General features: G+C 37.3%; 1 protein-coding gene across 1 annotated transcript in view; it reads right to left on the reverse strand.

Annotated features, from left to right (window-relative positions):
• The window catches only part of LOC122792226 (CUB and sushi domain-containing protein 2-like), a 1,050,635-nt gene that overhangs the window by 445,180 nt on the left and 583,574 nt on the right, over nucleotides 1-21,881 (reverse strand). Inside the window, exon 3 of the mRNA XM_044059970.1 lies at nucleotides 9,524-9,636. Within this exon, the coding sequence (XP_043915905.1) occupies nucleotides 9,524-9,636 (113 nt within the window). The remainder of the gene's footprint in view (nucleotides 1-9,523; nucleotides 9,637-21,881) is intronic.

Consider the following 21,881-nt stretch of genomic DNA (forward strand, 5'->3'; position numbering starts at 1 on the left):
TATGTGACTGGTATATCACTATTGTCTTAATCTTGTAGAGGGCTTGCATATTCACAAAACAAAATGGAGTTTTTATTCCATTTTCCAGTTAACACCTGTTCTGACCACTGATACTAATAATCATCGTGATTTGTATATTTCATTACATGCTGCACTTAGCACAGAAGCACTGAGCAAAAAAATATGATTAACTGCAAAAAATGAAAGGCATTCAGGACAATCATGAAACATATTTCAAGTATCTTTAATAAGAAAAAAAATCAAAATTTAAGTGGATATTTATGATACATTGTGGATACTCTATGCCACAATTTTAAATAAAACTATTTTAGTAAGGAGATCAAATGATCTTTTATCCGATAAAATAATTAACTCTTTCTGTCATACAGGACTTGGTATTCTGTGCATATTCATTAACTTTTAGTTTGAATTAACACACACACACACACACACACACACACACACACACACACACACAATTCACACATAAATGCATGCATGCATGCATCTATACTGGATAACAGAGGAAATGCAATCAATTATACTAGATGAAGCCACGTCCTGAGTTTTGCCACATTTGAGGTGGATACATTACTACTCCACATGTGCACTGGATTCGAAAGGGATACTGTCAATAACCAATACTTTTAACAATAGGTTGACACCTAACTAGAGCCAATGTTGTGTAGCCATAAAGAATATATAAGAAAGACAAAATGGCTTCCACTCACACTATAGCAGATAATCTTATGTCAGGAAATACTCTGCCTCCTTGAAGGCCGATTCTACAGTGATGTGTCATTCACAGCCTTGACATTAGAGGCTGGAAAACGAAATGTAGTAGGGACTTGATCCAATTTTCATATTCAGATTTGGCAGGTTCTAGACAAGTTATCTGCATGATGCATAATAGTTTAAATATAACAGCAATGTGAATGGTTCTTGTTTAAAATAATATAAATAGTTCTTAAGCTTTGCTTAAAGAACTTGAGTGGGTGTTTGTTTTGTGTATTTGAAGGGAGAGAATATTACTTATGTTTTCTCCTGATAAGTGACCACAATCACATCACTTATGTTCTTTTCAATATGGCTTCCATGCAGCCCACTCCTGAGATGCATAATTTGTGTATGATTGGAATATGCATTTTGCTATGATCAATTTACTTGACAACTTGACATATCAACTATTTATGAATAAATATGGAAATATCTGGTCCATAGCCTATAGCTGCTGTTTTTCTATCCGTAGATAGCACCATCCTTTTGATAAAAAAGCCATACTATCTTATTTAGCTGCACACTTAAATATGTTCATTTGACTAACAACTAACTACTGCAATAAATACATAAAACTCCTATAAAGTTATAATTGAATTCTTATACTTCGTCTTCTTGCTCCTTGGAGCCTGGGCCATGGCTAAAAGGGTCACTAGACCAGCCCACCTACTCAGTCATGAAATAGCAATCAATCAATCAATCCACAAGTAAACAAATAAATCAATACATGAATAAATAAGACTATATAATGTTTTCTTTCTAATGATGACTGTCACCATTCATTACCTTTGTTTGTTTTTTTCTGTAACTGCATTGTTACCAGTGTTTCTGGAGAGTTTTCCCACTTGGCTTTCCTATGAAAATGGACCTTCCTTAGTGTGTTTCATAAAAAATATATAAATAAATTATTAATATGTCTTTCTTTGGGATACCGTAATCTTAATTTATGTAAGAGTGAAGTAAAAGCAAGCAAAGCAAATAAACATAATGAAGGAGATTAATTCATTAGAAGATGTTTTACTTTGCTGGAATTAACTGTATACCAAGAAAACTTCTCAAGTTGTGCTAACAATTGTCTAAATAGTATGTACAAAGGCCTCAATAACTGTAAAGAAAATGAGCAAACCATCGACAAATAATGCTAGCTTATGATATCTGTCAAGCTTACAACCTATTGACCTTTAAAAAACTTAAATATTGTAAATCCATGTTAACAAAAATAATATCTCTCTCTCTCTCTTTCTCTCTACAAATATATATATATATATATATATATATATATATATATATATATATATATATATATATAGATATAGGACTATTGAATGAAAGTTCAATAGTCCGAATCCACAATCACCGAGCACACTTTAACGAAAGCGCTTTCAACGAAAAAGCGCATTCGTTAAAGTGTGTTTAAAAAAAAAATTACTTTTACACTCTGCCCCCCACACCCCTCTTACTTAAATATTCTCACTCTGAGATCGCACTACAGTGGGGAAAGGGGAATTATCCCTTATCTCCACTGTAGTGCAATCTCCACAAAAGGCATACTTACGCCGCGAAAGTGCCTTTCGGTGAAAAGCACTTTCGCGCAGGTATGCCTGGCCGAATCTGTTTCAGTTATGTCGCCGTTCGGTGATCCATATGGATCCCATATATATATATATATATATATATATATATATATATATATATATATATATATATATATATATATAAGAGATTTATGTGCTTGCGTGTGCGTGTGTGTGTGTGCATGTGTGTGTGTGTGTGCGTGTGTGTGTGTGTGTGTGTGTGTGTGTGTGTGTGTGTGTGTGTGTGTATACTTGTGCAACTTGTGCAATTTCTGAAAGTTACGTGTAAGCTTATTCTCTAATGTTGGAGGGCATTGTGTAATGTGTTACTGATATTTACTTTTAGTATTAAGTTCCCCTGAGTAGAATTGGTTGACATAGGAAATAGGCCAGACAAATAATTTCAAACAGAACTTGATTTGAAATTGCATTATATACTAGGCAGAAGTAACGTCTGAGTAACCCATGAAAAACAGAATAAAATGAGAACTCCTGAATCATTTTTGAGTTGTTCGAGATTTTTAACCTTATCATTCTTCTAGTAAGGAATTATTCCTTTTCAAGCTCCTTCATGTGGTCTTTATGATAGTAATAAGCACAGTGATGTATTCAGTAAAGGAATTAATCAATGAGGCTTAATGTTATATAATGATCTCTCTGAGAAGACTAGACGTGGTTTAGATTTAGATTTGCTAATGAATATTCTTCCCTAACTTTGGTACTAAAAATGGAGAACATCGATATCTGTGGAGTAACTGAGACCTGGTTCAAGGCTCCAGAGAGCACCTCTGCAATACCAGGCTACAACTCTTACCACACTTTTCAGACACCAAACCAGGACCAAAGCACTAAAGGTGGAGGAATGTCCATATTCACACCTCCAGACTAGTTGCCCAACACACTGCATCTGAAATTCTACAGGTGCAACTAACACTAGGTTAGACTGCAATCCAAATTGTAGCTTGCTACAGATCCCCCACCATGCCCCAAGATTCTCACTACACCTTTTTAAACATACTAGATAATATTATGATACAACCAAACACCCTAATACTGGGTGATTTCAATTACCCTGCCATTAATTGGGAAAACTATTCGGGTACCAACACCTTTGCCCAACGGTTCTTAGGATTCATAAATTCCAATACCCTGGACCAACTAATCAATTGTCCCACAAGGGTTTCAAATATCCTAGAACTGGTCATTACCAACATGGGAGATCGATGCTCCACACAAGTGGTCACCCACTCGTTGGTCAGGTCTGACCATAAGCTAATCACCCTTGACGTCAACATCCCATCCCCACCCCCAAGTAGGGAAACCTCCATAAAAAACTTCTCTAAAGCCAACTTCATGCTACTCAAGTCAGAAGTGACAAACTTCATGACACCCATACAGACAGGAACTGGAAGTTCGACAGCTGAATCCTACACTAAGGCACTGTACGAGCACATCCATTCGTGCATGAATCATGCCATTCCAAACAGAACCAAGATGGTCTCCTCCAAAAAAAGGAACCCAATCTGGTGGTCCCCTGCCATAAACAAACTATACAACAGAAGGAAGAAACTGTTGCAGAAAAGAGGAAAATCCCAGGATGCAAAAAACTCCCTTACCAGCCTCAGTAAGAAGCTGAGATCCCTCCTAAAGTCCTCCAAAGCTAGTTACGAAAATAAAATTGCCAAAGATTCCAAGGACAACCACAAGGCATTCTATAGTTATGTCAAGAATCTAAATCACAATACTCAGATCTGCTCTGAGCTACAACAGAATGGCATGAAATATATTGATCCCAAGGATATTGCCAGCAGATTGATTCAGTGCCAACTTCACCCCCCTCTCACCCCCTATAGGGCCCATCTCAATACCAAAAAATTGCCAAATTCCAGTACTCACGGCCACACAGGTAAAAAATGCACTCTGCAAAGCTAAGAACACAGCATCCATGGGACCAAACGACATCCTGGGCTGTGTACTACATGAACTACAAAATGAACTGACACCTCACCTAAGTGTCATGTTTAATCATAGCCTCACCTCAAGCTTCATGCCCACTGAGTGGCACACAGCTACATTTATCCCATTCCACAAGGGAGAATCCACCTTGGACCTCAGGAACTATCGTCCGATCAGTCTGATGAGCCTGATTTGCAAAGCCATGGAACGCATTATCATAGAACTTATAAACAATGACTTTGGCAACCTTCAAACACTGGACCCCACCCAGTTTGGTTTCGTAAAGGGATGTTTTTGTCTCCTCAACCTGATCGACATCTTTGAATCAGTCTCCATAGACGTGGATGAGGGTAAGGCAGTCTACATAGCCTATCTGGTCCTCAACAAGGCCTTCGACACCATCCCCCACTCTGGAATCACAGATAAACATACTACGCTGGACATTGATCCCTACATCACTCGATGGGTTGCCAACTGGCTTACTGACAGAACCCACACTGTAAAAGTAGCTGACTCAAAATCCAGCTCCAGACAAGTGACAAGTGGAGTACCTCAAGGTTCAGTCCTGTGACCGCTCTTGTTTGGCATCTCCTTCTCTGAAGTATAGGCCAGCACTAAGGGACACTGGCTAACAAAGTTCGCAGATGACTGCAAACTGGGAGCCATTATTGAATCCCCAAATGATGTGGATATTCTACAAATGGGCTTTACAGAAACAGATATTTGGTGCCAGAGCCATAGGCTCAAGCTCAATGCCAAGAAATGTATAGTTATCCCCTTTAGGAAAAAGCATGTACCCATGAATTACCACATAAGTGGCAGTAGACTAAACACCAAAAGTGTGATAATGGACTTAGGGACACAGGTGGACAGTGGTCTCACTTTCGATAATCACATAGCCACAATAGTCAGGAAATCCTTCTATGTGGCACACCTCATCACTAAGGGCTTTTCATCCAGAAAAAAGGAGGTCATTGTCCCACTTTACTCATCCCTCATTAGACCCATTATAGAGTACAACGCCCCATTTGGTATGTACCTCACAAGACATCTGCAACAACTGGAAAGGCCACAGAAATACCTCACTAAAAGAATCACAGGCCTAAAGCACATGCCCTATGCTGACCATCTAAAATAACTCCAGCTATAATCTGTCGCATATCGCCTACTCAGAGGTGATCTCTGCTTAACATACAAAGCCATGTCAAACCCAGTGCTGTTGGACACGCTACACTTGAAGAAATCCCAATCCTTCAGAGCCACATGCTCCAGGGATCTAAACCTTGTCATCACAATTAACAAAACATGCTGGAGGGATAGGCTCCTGACCCAGAGACTCCCCATACTCTGGAACAGACTGCCCATACATGTCAAGCTGAGTGCCTCTTTGACCCTCTTCAAAAGGGACCTTGACGATTGGATGGGAGATAGGAAATTCTCCCCAGGGATCACGTCAGTCGCCCTGCTAGACAGAGGGACCAGGGAAGTAAATATTCTGGGAAGAAATAGCCAGGGAATTGTTATGGCTAGGCTTGTACAGGCCCTAGGGCTGATAGCCTAGTACTAACCTATGAACTTATGAACCTATATAATTTGTGGTTTTCTGCTGGCTGTCAGTAAGATAGGACCCAGGAAGTTAGGATAGACAAGACCAACTCCAATAGAGGATGGTCACTAGTGCAGTAGCACCAGCTCTGTGCTGGTTCCACTCCTTTTTTGGCATTTACTTTTCAGAAGTCAATTCCAATGCCAAGGGCATCTGGCTAAGTTTGCAGATGACTGCAAACTAAAAGCAGGCACAGAATTCCTCCATGACACTAACATCCTACAGGAAGGACACAAACAAATGACTGGTGCCAAAGCAAAGGCTTAAAACTCATTGCCAAGATATACATAATAGTACCCTTGGGGTAATCAGTCAACCTAGAAAATTACCTCATTGATAATGCACCCCTAAAAGTACAACCAGTAGTCAGAGATTGGATATGTAGGTGGATACTAACTTGGGTTTTAACCAACACGTGTCTACAGTAGTAAAGAAAGCATTCTATGTTGTTCAACTTATAAGTAAGGGCATGGCATCTAGGTCAGAAGAAGTCACTGTTCCACTGTATTTATCCCACATCAGTCCCATTGAGTACAGCACCCCTTCAGTATGTACCTGACTAGGAACATGCATCAACTGGAATGTCCACACTGGTTCCTCACAAAAAGAATACAGAGTATAAACAGCCTGTCCTATGCAGATCACCTCAAAGCCCTATCTTTCTACTCTTTCTCCTGCAGACTGTTAAGATGCAATCTATGCTGAGCAAACAAGGTATCCTTGAATCCCTTTTTAATCCACCTTTTGCATATACACAAATGCATGACAGTTACTCGATCTATGCATTTAAATGTTGCTTGACACATAAATAGGGCATGTTGGAGAGACAGGTATGTGTCTCAGAGAACTCCCCTTCTCTAGAACATTCATGTGAAGCAGAGCTCTTCCCTAATCTTATTCCAGAGAAACCTGGAACAGTTGTTGGCAAGTTCGAAATATAGAATTACTGATACGTACAAAAGTACTGTTTCTAACAAATCTAAAAATTTGTTTGGGAAGCATTCTTAAACAATAACTTGAGGTTCAAAGTCCTCACAAACAACTTTGTCAGTTAAAGCACTTACTAGGTCTTCACAGGTGCTGGGAATAAATTTCAGACCTTTTCCCAACAGGGACGTATGTGATTCAGTCAGTATATTCGAATATATACCCTAGATCTAGCACTTATGTCTCTAATGCACAGAGGCGACCTGTAAATTTTGTCCTACCTTACATAAACTCCTTAAAATAACCTCTAAGGCACACAAAGTTGTTCGATACAATTGGTGTTCTTTGTTAGTTTTAGTGGTCATTATTCTAGTATATACCAATGAACTTATGTACCTAAGTTTTTGTATACTTCCATTGCATCCACATTCACTCAATTCCATGCTCAGAATCCAGAACACATGTATGAAATTATCATCCTATTTCTGTTCAATCACATAACTGTTAGCTCTGTAAGAAAACAACTCTCAGATCTCTATTTTAATTCATATTCAGACAACTTTCTATATCTTAAATTACTAAGAAAAGCAGCCTATCATTCTCTTATTTGCCTTACCCATAATTGCAGTATTTACTTAAATAAAAAAGTTATCCTAGACTACATGAAATAGTAATTAACGATTCCCTTTCCAAAGTATAAACCTTATAGCTCTTGAGCATTTTTATAGCATAACAAAATAATATAAATAGCAATATTTATACAAGTTTGCATCTCAAACAATAAACAATATGGTTTCCACCAATGTTAAAATACTATTTACACTGTTCACAGTGACAAACTTTATTTATCAAAATATGTATAAAGACAACCTTACATGCATTATTTTTGCATATTTAAAATGAGCATATGACCTGTTCACTACAATATTCTAATTAAAAGCCAGAAAGAATAATCACTATTTTCCAATCCCTGTTACCATAGCTCACAACCTTCCATTTTCACAATGTTGAGCACTAACTGTCACAATGTGGAGCAGATGGGCAAAATGTGGAATAATTACTAACAACTTCAATTAGGAAGCTCTTAGCTTGAGTATTGACTGCATCTTCATACTTCAGTTTTTTTGATGAATTAATATAATCCAGTATTGTTCAGCATTATTAACTGTGGATATCTGTTTAAAAAAGTCTTAACAACAAATGTGGGACAAACTGGGAGTGGAACAGAATAGAGCACAGAATTACCATGACTCAGAATGAGAAGTGTTCCTCATAATGCTGTGCAGTTGAAAGGTTTGCCTGTTACTGTCTCTCAATTAATATGTCAGCACAAAATGCTAAGTGTCAACAAGACAAAATAAAACAGACAGAAAATTCCAGAGAAGAGAGAGAATCTCAAGTATCACTTTTCTTTTTTAATCTTCTTTTTCTTCAGGGGTGCAATCCCCCTGCACCCCCTCACCCAAACGTATATATACCAACTCTGAAATCACCATACCTCAGAGAAAAAGGAATATCCCAAGAAATGGGGATCTCAGCCTTAGCATGTGTAAATCTGTTGTTTCGTTCATTCTATCTACTTGTTTCGGGACTCACTCATATGGCTCCCAAGTTTTCGATTGGTTACCCTGTTAATGCATAGTTTAGCAGCTATCTTCTTACGAAAAATCATGCTGTCACATGCACTAGAGTGACATGTATTGTTGTACCATAAAAAAATGTAACTGCATTCATCTTTTTGCAGTGTATTAAGATTTCATTAAACTGTTAAAAATCTAATTAAAATGCAAGCTTTAAATACTTATTCAGGTCATAACATGAATTTCAGCTTTCAGTCATGCACAAGTGACTAAACTGCATGAAAACACTGAAAAATAACATCATAACCATTAAACAAAACACCTTATCAAATCACACAATGATAAATCACAAAACACTGGAAAACATTTTTTTGGGGGGAATGTATCTCCTCCGTACCTCAACTATGGGGTTCTGTCCCCCCCCCCCCAATCACATATGCATGCTACCTATAAGCTTCCATAAGCTGGGACAAAAGGGAAAATATTTCATAAAAAGAAACTCACTTTTACCTCTTTTCTGAGTTGCACATCCTCAGACATAGGACCAGCACCTGTGACTAAATTAGCACTGAACTGTCAATAACACAGGCAATAATATTATGCCTACTATATTTTAAATTACTGCAAACTGTCAGACAAAAATAGTGGATACCTCACTGCAAATCATTTAACTCTTAAGCATCGCCATTATAAAGCATATGGGCACACTAAATCATTCTGTTTTCAGTCTCCTCAGTTTTGAAATCAGCAGCACTGAAAAAGAGGTTCAGTCTTGACATAATGACCATAGCCCATTGATAACATTTAAAGATATGATATGTAAAATGCAGAGCAAAAGCACAGAATAAGCATAGTAACAGAACTTTAGCATCAAATCTGTTGAACTGGAATGTAAAGCACACATACTGATAAATATGTAACTACTTTGATTATTGTTTTCCTTTGCAGAAATAATATTTTTTGACCTCTGCCACCAGAAATATTCCATTCTAATCTACAGCTTGAGTACATAATTGTCTACGTTATAAAAGCATGATCATTTTGTTTCTTGAATATGAATAAACATTTCCAAGAACAGAAACAGTGCCACGTGTTTTACTTACTTTCATAAATTGCCTTAAATCCTTGGGCACTAACCGCGTAATCTGTGGTGAGCCATAATGTGAGAATTCTCCCTGTACTCACAATTGGTGGTGGAAGCTGGAATCCTGTTAATCTGTGGGAAAAATAAATTTACACATGATTCCAATATGCATTACACACTTTGCTTATTTTTTAATACTGAACTTAAATTATCAGTAATATACATGTCTTAAATTTGCTAGCATTCATTATTAAGCACGAAATAATGCCCAACACTGTGTGTGTTACTAGGTAGACAGCACACATCCAGGGGTGTTCTGAGGCCCGACACCACAGTCAAGGGGCCTCTACACTGTGGGGAGGGTATTAATTACGCACTAATTCATACCCTGTAATGCATTATTCCACTTACAGAATGGGCTATCTGTTTAACAATTTTGTATTGTTTTTATTGTATTTACATAGATACATGCACATATAAATATATATATTATATTATGTTTAATGCAAAACAGTTCCTCAGCCTAACAGTAGTGTATGTAATATTTTTGATGGAAGTATTTTACATCTAAATATAAGCTATATAAGTATTTGTTTTACACACACACACACACACACACACACACACACACACACACACACACACACACACACACACACACACACATACAAAGCAGTTATCAGCCTGAGATGTAGCTGTGTGAGCAAATGAAGGAATGAAAAAAAAAACAGACTTTGCATTGCCTCACAGACACTCCTTTAGTGTCCCTGATATAGCTGCTTCATTCTTACCCCCCCACCCCCACATACCCCCATACAGTTTTGCTGCTTCTTGATGTTAACATTTTTTTTTATTTATGTATTTGTTTACTTCACTGCTGGATATTAAGAATTTCATAACTGCTATTGCTTAAAGAATCAGTGATGAACAGACTGCCTACTGCAGTCAGTGCTGTGACAAGTACCTCTCACACACAAACACACATGCAACCACATTCTGATGCGCGAGCACAAGCATGCACAAGCACACACACACACACACACACACACACACACACACACACACACACACACACACACACACACACTTTATTTTATTTACTTTATTTTAATTTTATATTTGCTAAACAGCAAAGCGCCATTTAGCAAGTGTAAAAAATGGCAGTCATTTGATTTTCAAATGCCCTAGCTTCATGGCAGCTTGACATGTTGCTGTGAAGTGGTGAACTCATTTTTCACCAGGCATTACCTGTACATTAACATCCTGATGGACGCCATTTGTTATCCAGTCAGAGTTTAATATACAGTTTGCCCATTCTCTAGTTGGTTTTAGAACATTACCACACTCTTTCATTCATGTCATTATTTTTCCATATATGAGGTGTCACTATCTAGTCCCTCTAGGATTTAGAATAAGCTGCAAGCTCCAAGTTTCAGCAAAGCGAAGAAAAAAAAAACAAATGCAAACTTATACTGATGAGCTTTGGAGTCATTGGGAGTGATATGATTTACTCACAGCAACGGGCTATGAGGAAATAGGAGAAAGGAGTTTGCTAAAATATGTTACTCTACACGATAAAATCAAATAAAGTATACTTTGTGCAGAAAAAGAAGCTAAAACATCCGTTTTATATCAAGATTAGTCACATGATGATAATAACAGTAAGATGAACTTCCCTTGGATTCACTTCTTAGATCAGTCAGAGAACATTAGACATGGTTGTGGAAGTGTATGAGTTATCTAATGCACAGTGCTGTGCAATTTCCATTTTAGCTTGTCTTTCCTATGTGCATTAGTCACCAGAAATGGACAGGTGAGTTATTTGCTCAATAAATGTCTTGTTTGTAGGGCATACATTACTCGTCATCAATAGTATTTCCTCACAATAGTTGAATTTAGTTCAGTTCCCTTTCAATTCAGTTTTCTTTATTAAAGTACTTTCTGTATTGTGGATTACCTTGTTAGGATATAACAGTGTCATTACTAGGTCAACCACTGCAATCTGTCTAGATGACAGTGACATTGTTAATGTTAAGTGAATTCTCTGACACGTAACAAGAGGCCGCTCAAACTTAGTAACCGGTGCTTAACGTCTCTGAAAATGATTGCTTCTTGGGTGACAATCTTGGATATTCTCCACTTCTAACCACTCTCTTTTCAAAACAAGTAAACAAACATTAATCATTTGTATTTTGAAGATTACCAGCAATTTATATTTCCACCACTACTGCTCTTTTTTGCAGTAGGCTACTGAAACTTCTGATTTTTACTTAAAAATAATTATATTTGATTTAAATCAAAATAAAATGTTAATAAAAAAGTTCTTATTTATATATGTTAATAACATTGCACAGAACACTTTGTGGATAATAATTTGCCATTCATGCTGTTTACTAGCATCCACAGCTCAGTAGATCCATTTATTTTTCTACCTGACTAATGTGCGGAAATCTTAGCCCCACCATTATTTGCATTTCACAAATGAGGCACAGTTCTCATCTTGTTTCTTGGTAATAATGAATGAAGGCACAGGACCAGAGAGTGCCACAAGGTGTCATGAATTCAGCAGAACAAGTAAGAAACACAGCTCATATAATGACAAGGCAAGCTTCAGAATCGAATCTCACTTCAAACTATTCACTTATGTTGTGTGGTGCATATAACATTGGTATAAGCACACTGCAAACCTGTAGTAGTGGTGCAGAGTTCTGTATACTGTATTATTTAGATCTTTGCAGTCTCCTTGCCAAGTATTTTCACTTGTTTACCTTTCCCTGCACAGCTATAATGTGTGCAGTGGATATGCAGCTACTGTTAAGTATATATACACTAGCACCAAATATTACAGGAGCATAGCCTATCACACTATTCTGCAGTACCCATCTTAGTAAATATCTTAAATTGCACTCATGTTATCCTGTCTGAAGTGGACCCAGAGCTGAAATAAGCCATTAGATACAGCTGCATTAGCATAGACGTATGGACACATCTCCATCAAATCACCCAGTGTAAAGCTCAGAAAACATATGAAACACTGGTGCAACTTACGACATATAATTCTATAAAGCAAAGGATGAGTGCTGCAACACTCAAACAACTAAGCTGGATTGAACTACACCACTACGAACTTGCTATAATTATTAATCTCAATTACAAACCCATTAACTGTCCTCTTTTTAAACGCTCATTCAGCAACGATTACCAAACAAAGTTCTGCTCTCTACTCATTATCTCCTCCTATATGTCTCTGAATATCACAGTGCATTAGATCACATACTCATTAACCCCTCCTATATGTCACTGAATCTCACAGTGCATTCGATCACATACTCATTAACCCCTCCTATATGTCACTGAATCTCACAGTGCATTCGATCACATACTCATTAACCCCTCATATATGTCACTGAATCTCACAGTGCATTCGATCGTACCGTTTTCTTCAGCCATGCAGCTAAACTCAAGACCTCCGTATCTCTCCCACTAATATTGGAACTAGATGGAGCTTTGATTTAACGTCTTATCAGAAGGACAGACTTGTTGTCAGACTGGCCGTGGCTTCATTTCCCCAGTCCAGCTTTTTCTCGTCCAGCTACACTAATGTTTAGAGCACTAAGACACATGAATAAGTCAGGTAAGCTCAGTGCTAAGGTTTATATTTACGGAATTCAGACTTGGTTACAGAAAGCAGCTCTATGGTGTTGCCAAAACATGAACAGGAGCACTATAACTCCGTCATTAATCTATAACTTTGTGCACATGATTACATATTTTATACATGTAATAATAAATAAGGTACTAGAGGGTAGTAAATGATAATGCAGTGACTATGACAAAAGGTCAGCACCAAGAATGTTGTTTTGGCTCATAATGAGCATACACTAACTTTACCTGATGGATTTATCATAGAAGAATGTTTATCTGTACTTTTCTCTCATGACATTAGTTAAGACAATATCTGTTAAAAAAAGCTCATCTCTTCACATCTGATTTCACTACATACATTCAGGAAATGCAGGTGAAGCACTTATTTAATATTAATATTGCCCTTTCAGGTACTGTCACATTCATTTAGGTTACTTTAGCTAGTTGTAGGACTGAGCTCACTGTAGTCACAAACACAACTCCCTGAAGGGACACAAATTGTAAATGTGAATGTGTTTCTATGGAAGAAATGGCAATTTCTAGGGATGCAGTTGTGAGAGTGTTGGCACATTTTGGAGTGTGTCACCCCATGTAACTTCTGATTAGGTCCTGATCATCATTATTTGAGCCAGCCTGCCACATAAATATTCAAAGAAAGACAAAACTATTACTCTCTTTTCTATGATACCCCGCAAACAGAATATCTAGCACTGTATCTTGGCTAAAGCTACCACCCTGGAGGCTTATAACAATGTTGTTTGACATATGACAGCTGCTGTTTCCCAGCAAATGAGGTTCAGTGCACCACTCTTCACCTATGCACAGTCTTACTGAGGCTAGACCATATACTTCTATCAGCATAGTATAGTTTCCCTTTATATAGTAGAATTCATCACATGTAACTTGAAAAGAACTGATGCATCCTGAACCTGTACAGTATGTGTGGTTGTTGGTCCATAGACTTCAAATATGGCAGTCATAGCAATTTGTCAACATTACCAATTACCATGGTGACTCATTCTGCTTAAACTCAATATCATAAAGAGGAATCTCGTACAAACAATATCCAGTGCTGTATCATGTACCCAGGCATTATGGGTACTCTACATTTTTGGGTAAGCACCTGGTTACATGTAACCAATGCAAAACTCTTCCATGCAGGTGGTGGTTATATTTCTTCTTTCCCAGATAAAGCTAAGAGGTCTTTAGTTAGGAATATGTATGCTCATCTTAACTCAATGGCCTGAAGCGGATATGCGGAATCTGTATCATCTGGCAGGTTATGCAACAGCAAGTTCCATTACAGAAGATGAGACTTCGTATCTTAACCCATTAAACCACAGTAGATCGAAGCAGATAAACACTTTACTAAAAACTACTGTGATCATTTTCTTCATTTTCTTGAATGGGGTTCCCAGCAGATAGTCCTTTTACATACAGACCCATTCTATAGCACGCACTTGGCAGGTTTAATGCCATTGAGATATTTGGTTGAAATACTCTTTTGTCCTAAAATTCCTCAAACATTTTTGCATTCAGTCAAACGTCTTTAGACTTTCCTACATAGTAGGTATTATTTTTACACTTTACTGCCTGCTGTACACTTCCAAAAATATAAGAATAATTATTTGTAACCTTAGACTTTTTAGCATTAATCTTATAAAACAGTAACAACCTTATTAGATACAGAACAACTGCTGTAAGGGTTTGTGCCCTTTAAACTAAACTTACAAACAGCAGTAACAGCACTAGGAGCTTTGAAGTAGATCCTACTGAATATATTCCCGAAGCTCTTCCCTCTGTGGTAACAAATCTTTAGGATAGCCTTTATTAAATCTTTCAGCTGAAACCCCAATAATTTCTTAGTCTTCTAAAAAATAATAATTTAAAGAAATTAATTAAAAAATAATAATTCTAAATGATTAGATTGTGTTTCAGAATATGTCTTCTTATTGTTATTATTCATTTTGGCTATCACATTCTAACTTTATACTGTTCTAAAGGCTATGTAATATTCCAGTAAGCAACATTCACTTATGCTAAACCATACCTCTTTGCAAGAACACTTCATTCACTTTCAAATGTTATACCAAAAAACTTCCCCTCTAGAATACAAATAATCCCAACAAATTCCACAGAAGGTAACAAAGCTAGCAAAGGAAGGGGACAGTGACTTGCTTCAAATGAAAATTCTTTTGCAGCTATATACTTTCTAAAAATTGCATTATTTATTCACCCGTCTCCCTTTCAAGGTAAGAGCTAAATAATGAATTTAACTTTCATCAACCTATTTGGTGAAAGAAAAAAGAAACTTAGTCTTAGCCAAGCATTCGATGAAATAGCCAGACTTGTTTCTATCACCTTTACATGTAAAATATTGTTTATTAATGTGGAAGAAGTATTTTTATAATATAATTAATAAAATGAGAAATGTAAGCACATTCTTGTTCAAACAATGCCATGGCAAGTTTTGCATAAACTCTTGTAAAAAATAGAACCTGTGTCTGTCTCTCTCTTTTGATGATAAATCTGCTGATAAATCTGCTCACTGAACAAGAAATATTTATTACAAAACATGTGTGTATGTGTTTGAAGTATGTTATAGTATAATTAAAAAAATGAGAAACGTAAATGGAATGTCCCGGTCCCCTTCAATAAACACATCACACCAAATGACATTTGACGACCTTTATTAAACTTCCATAAATAATTTGTTAACCAGTCTTTATTAATTACAGCCAACATATGGTATAGTTGAGCACAAGATCCATGTAATGTTAACTAGGACAGTGTGACCCCGCTTTCCTGACTCAGTAAGCGGCGTCCATACCTCCACTCACTTACTTATGAAGCATCGTACCACTACTCACTTCAGTTACCATTTATTGAATTCCATATCCTACCAAATAAGCAGCTTACCTCTGCTTGCTTATTTTACTTATCCAACAGCATCCAACCCCTTACTTTCCTTCCCAAATCATTGAATTGAACATCCAACAACAGAGAGGGAATAGAAGAGGGTAAGCCTGCCCTTATTCTCCACCCAGCAGCCTGTCCAGGCCGTTCCCTTTCTCTCCGACCAAAATTCCAACAACATAACCACCATTAAAAGATATTAAGCCAAATATCATTCGGTATACCCCATCTACTTTATCCAAAGTGAATCTGTGTCATTGCCTCCCAAAGCCTGTCACAAATAGCAACAAGAGCCAGTTGCATAAATGGCTGAAAGTAAACCAGTGATCCCTCTTCACTGATAAAATAACCTCATAACCTAGCATAACCACTGCGTATTAGGTAAGTGGGTATTTAGCTAACTACAAACAAAAGCTTCGTAATGACTGCCCAAGCATTACCAACTAACTAGACAAGCGACACACTAAACCCACTACCACTTGAAACCACGCATAGGCAAATATATCCCATCATGACAATTCCCATCCCCATTTTACCGGACAATGAGTATAATAACTAACTGAGATCTCTTTCTAAAATTCAATTAATAATCCTGCCATCACACCAACCATCCCTTGTAAGCAAAAAAACATTTAAATGACCAGTGTGGCATTTTAGCAGCATAACCCAACAAGCCATACCCCTTCCATATCAACAAATGAAAATGAACCCTAATCCCCAGCCAGTCCAGCTGCACCTCCTATGCCATCTTAACATGAAACTCCCAATATTCAACATTCCCCCCACCCACCCTTCCTAACATCCAACAACCCCCAAACCCAAACCACCCTAATTACATCCCCCAACCAAACAGCACATGCCTCCTTTGTCAACACATGGAAATCCCCTTCAGCCTCCCTAACCATCTGCCAAAAGACCTGACCAGGCTAATTCCCAGGTAGCCACCTGCCAAATGCACTAAACCAAAACCAGGTGAAACAGAGGCCCACCACACAAAAAAAAAAAAAAAAAAAAATCGCTGTCATGCATCCATGTTTAACTGCAGTGTCTTTATCCACCCAATGCATATATTAATGACCAAATGAGATCTCCTTTCCTACTGAATGAATTGCCTAGTCATCCCACCATCATATCCACTATCCATTATGAGGAAGAAACATTTGGCAACAAAAAACACCCGGTTAAAGACATCAATACATCCATAAAGCACTAACAGCACAAACTGTAGGCCAAATGACCCTCCATGCACTAGCCCCAACTTACCTGCTCCACCCTGCCACAATAGGCAATGTCAGCAAATCTTCACACTGTTGCACCTACCCTCCCAGCATCTGAGCCACTAATCAACTTAAACAACAATTCAGCCTCCAAGTCTTGTACCCCTGATACCCGCAACACCATTCCACCAAGCTAACACCCACCCTACCATAAGTGTTAGTTAGCAAGACCTGCCCTGTGGTCCCACCATAAGTATCTAATCCTTCCAACCCCAACCTGATGAGTCTTGTCTACCAGCACCAGCAACCACACCCCTGTCATATCAAGCAAATGAAAATGTACCCCATTCTCCCCAATTTCCTTGCTAAACCATGATGCCTGCTAAATCAAAGCCAACTTCAAAGTCCCACATCCCTCCTCCCATCATCCTACCTTGACTGACAAGCCACAAGCCAATCCCCAAAAGTATTGCCCCCAGCCCTCCTGTCACATTAGCAAATCAAAGCAAATTCTTGTGACAATGTAATGCATCTACCAAATTTCAACAACCTTGATCCACTGCTCACCCTTGCCTTTCCCCTTTAAAGTATTCCTTTCAATGTGTCACCTTCACATCCGATAACAAAACAAACCTTAGACATCTAACAAATAAATAAAAAATGAAGAAAAAAACACACTGAATCCAACAATAAAGTAAAAGTTAGTGCTTCCGTTTACTGAAATTAGCAAACTTCTTCAGACAAAGATAAGAAAAAATGAATGCATTTATATAAATTTACAAATCATTTATTAATGATTTATTTATTGAAGGATGCATTGATGTGGATTTATTCAATTTTCTTTCCATTTCTCACCCACTTACCCCTACCTTGTTTGGCTTACCTAAAATCCACAAAAATGTGGAAAAATCCCCTTTTCGTCCTATTATTGATTGGAGACAATCCATCACATATGGTTGTGCTAAATATGTGGATGTTAAGCTTAAGGAAGCTTTGAGAAATTAAACCTAGATCTGCAAGGATTCGTGGGCATTTTTAGGGGCCATAAATGATCTCCCATTTTCTGAGAACCTTAATTTCCTCACAATTGATGTTCGTGATTTATATACCATTATTCCTCAGGACAACAGTTGTGAATGGATCAGGGATTTTTTGCTGGAACAACGTTTTGATGGTCCCTCTGTTGACTTAGAGTTGGTTTTAAACACAGTGATGTCCTATTGGGCCTATTGGGAGAAACAATTCCTGTTTAAGGATTTGGTTTTCCAAGAAAGGGCCAGATGGTACACTCATTATTTGGACAACATTTTCATACTTTGGCGAGGTGATAAATCTTCTGCTAAATTATTTGTTGAGCATATTACTAAATTCATCAATTTTCTGGAATTCACATAGGAATTTAAGACTGATAGAATTTCCTTTCTTGACGTGGAATTGATTAAAAATTTTTCTTTGAATAAGTATATTTCAAAAAATTTTAGAAAATCTACTTATTCAAATGCATTCCTTCATTTTTCCAGTTGCCATCCTTTCCCCCAGAAGAGAGGGGTTGTTAAAGGCCAACTAGTACAGGCTGCAAGGATGGTTTCTTTGGAATGTGATTTTATGGATGAATGCAACCTATTGAAGGAAATGTTTATTAAATGTGGATATCCCATTAAATTAGTGGATGATCTCATTGATGAGGTCTCTTCTAAAAGATTGAGTGGTTTATTTAAACCTTTATTGATTGTAGATGACAGTTATAGTATTATTGAATCAGATGGCAGTCATTTGAATACTCATATGGATTATGTGGGTGTTAATTGTAATGAATTAACAACAGGCCCCAATAGTATAACATCTGACTCTAATCAATTGTGTGTTCTCTCTAATGCTGATATAGCTAGATTGAGTTTTATTACCACTTTTTCCGTTGATGCCCCTCTATTGAGATCAATTATTTTTAAGAATTGTTTTTTTTCTGTTGGATGATATTTCGATTAGAAACCATGTGGGTGATTCTCCTTTTGTGGTATTTAGGAAAGGTAGGAATTTGAAAGTCCTTCTTGAAAATGGCATCTTAAAATGCCACTTACCACATTGTGGCATGTTTAAATGTGAGGCTTGCCGTTGGTGTAAATATATTAATGTTGTCACTTCTTTTGTTATAAATGGCAAAAAATATCACATCAATGATAAATTCAATTGCAGCACAAGGGAGGTTGTTTATTTGAGCTCATGTCTGAAATGTCCTGCCTTTTATGTGGGCAAAACCGAAAGACCCCACAAAAATAGAATCTATGAGCATATGTATGCAATTGATAAAATTAATTTGAATAATGCAATAGCTAGGCATATTAATGCTTTTCCTAAGCATGAGTTTAGGTTTCTAGTTATTGAAAAAATATTTGACAACATTAGGAGTGGACCAATGGGTTTGAAGTTAGATGAGAAAGAACTTATATGGCAACTGAAACTGAACGCTTTAGCTCCTCTGGGCTTGAATGATTATATTAAATGTTTCTATTAAACGTATTTTGAAATTGAGGGTCTTGATTAGATAGGGTTACACACACACACACACACACACACACACATATATATATATATATATATATATATATATATATATATATATATACACATATATTTCTTATAATATTTAAATGAGAGATATATACTATTTTTATTTTTCATTTTTTATATATGTGTATATTTGTGACTTGATATATTCATTGCTTTGACACATTTACATATTTGTATTTCTTGAATAGGTTGTATTTACTTGTCTTTTTACTATGAAGGTGGTTTGGCACTTTAAATTGAGGCTTGGTTTATTTTATAAGGAAATGATGTCATGATTTGTAAATTTATATAAATGTATTCATTTTTTCTTATCTTTGTCTGAAGAAGTTTGCTAATTTCAGTAAACGAAAGTGTTAACTTTTACTTTATTGTTGGATTCAGTGCGTTTTTTCTTCATTTTTTATTTGTTTGCAGTTTTTGTTTTTTACCAAGTTTGTTCATTTGTTAAAACTTAGACATCTGTTAGGAGACTTGACACCATGCCGTGCTTAATCCTTAAAACTTCATCATGGACACTGAAATGCCTAGTTCCTACATATCCCCAACCTCTCATCCCTGCGATGCCACTCAAACCCTTCCTACTCTTAAAACATGCACATATAAAATACTACCGACTATCAGCCTGAGGCATACGTCCATTTAAACACAGCAACCAAATCCTCATGACTCTCACACATCCACATATACCTTGTACTGCTGTCTACCCTTCACACAGCCCTAAAGCCCAAACCATTACTACCTACTGACATGGAAACCATTGCTAATTCATAGCATAACTCAAGCCCATCCACAATACCCAAATGTGACCCAACCTTCTATTATTGTGACTCTCCCCCCACCGGTGGACATTTCCCTGCCTGTTTTATCCCCCTTGATATACCTCATCCTTGCTGGTACCCCCACTACTCCCAAACCATGCAGACTCTTAAGCACCTAGTAAGGTGATCACTTGCCACCTCATCGTGGGTCACTCCAAATGTCCACTCAGCACTTACCCATCTGCAACCTCATTGTGCACCACTCCAGCAGACTGATCACTCTGTGCATCCCCCTCTATGACCTCACTGTGCTCCGTTCCAATGTCCAAATGTCCTGCTGCATGTATCCCCTGTGCATCCCACTTCCTTCTGGCCAACAGCTAATGCAGACTAATTCATCTCTGCCTCAAATTCTGACATACAACATCTGCAAAAGAAAAAACACAATTAAGAACCTACCTTGCAATAAAAAAAAAAAAAAAAAAAAAAAAAAAAAAAAAAAAAAAAACAACCACTGATTGTGTATCCCTGCCCCCCAGATATTGGGATTATTGATACAAATATGAACAGGCAATATTTGAAACCCCAAAGTGGCAATAAGAGTTAACTGCAGATGCACCATGAGGCATCTCGCAGATGTAATGAGCATTTACTCTGCAATGCCAAACCTCTCAATTGCCCAGATCTCACAGAACGTTCAGAGTTTGTCTCAGGATTTTGGTGTATTTCTCATAAAAACTGTTTTTTAGCAAAATACAGATGACTGAAGTCACACACACACACACTAAAAAAACCCTGATATACCTTTGAGTTTCAAACTTCAAATTCTCCAAAATATGTATGCTAATACCAATCTGATTAGGGCCTTGCCCAGCACCCTTTATTTCAAGCTTTGTCAAGATATGTTCCTCTAAGAAGTAAATGACGCCACTCACCAGTTATAGATATACAACAACTTTGTACAATTTTGTCCCTTTGTGTAAATAAACCGCTTCAAACCATCAGCTCATTCACATAGTATTTGTCATCCGTTGTCTATATACTTTGGCAGTCCACTTTAATGCCATCAAAGGCACAGTAAACTCACTCAGGAAAGTACCGTTCGTACTCCATATGCTTTACAAAAAGGTACTGCATGGAGTCTGTTTAAACCCTAATTCCTTCCTAACAGGTGGATTGTATCAGAACAAATATCCTTAAAAGGGGCCAGTTAAATTTTCCCCTGTTGGCCTTAATGGGTATAAGCCTAGAAGGGAGAAAAAAAACATGCACA

Source organism: Protopterus annectens, chromosome 1.part2, assembly GCF_019279795.1.
Source record: "Protopterus annectens isolate FY-2018-M chromosome 1.part2, PAN1.0, whole genome shotgun sequence".
In the NCBI taxonomy this organism is placed as follows: Eukaryota; Metazoa; Chordata; order Ceratodontiformes; family Protopteridae; genus Protopterus; species Protopterus annectens.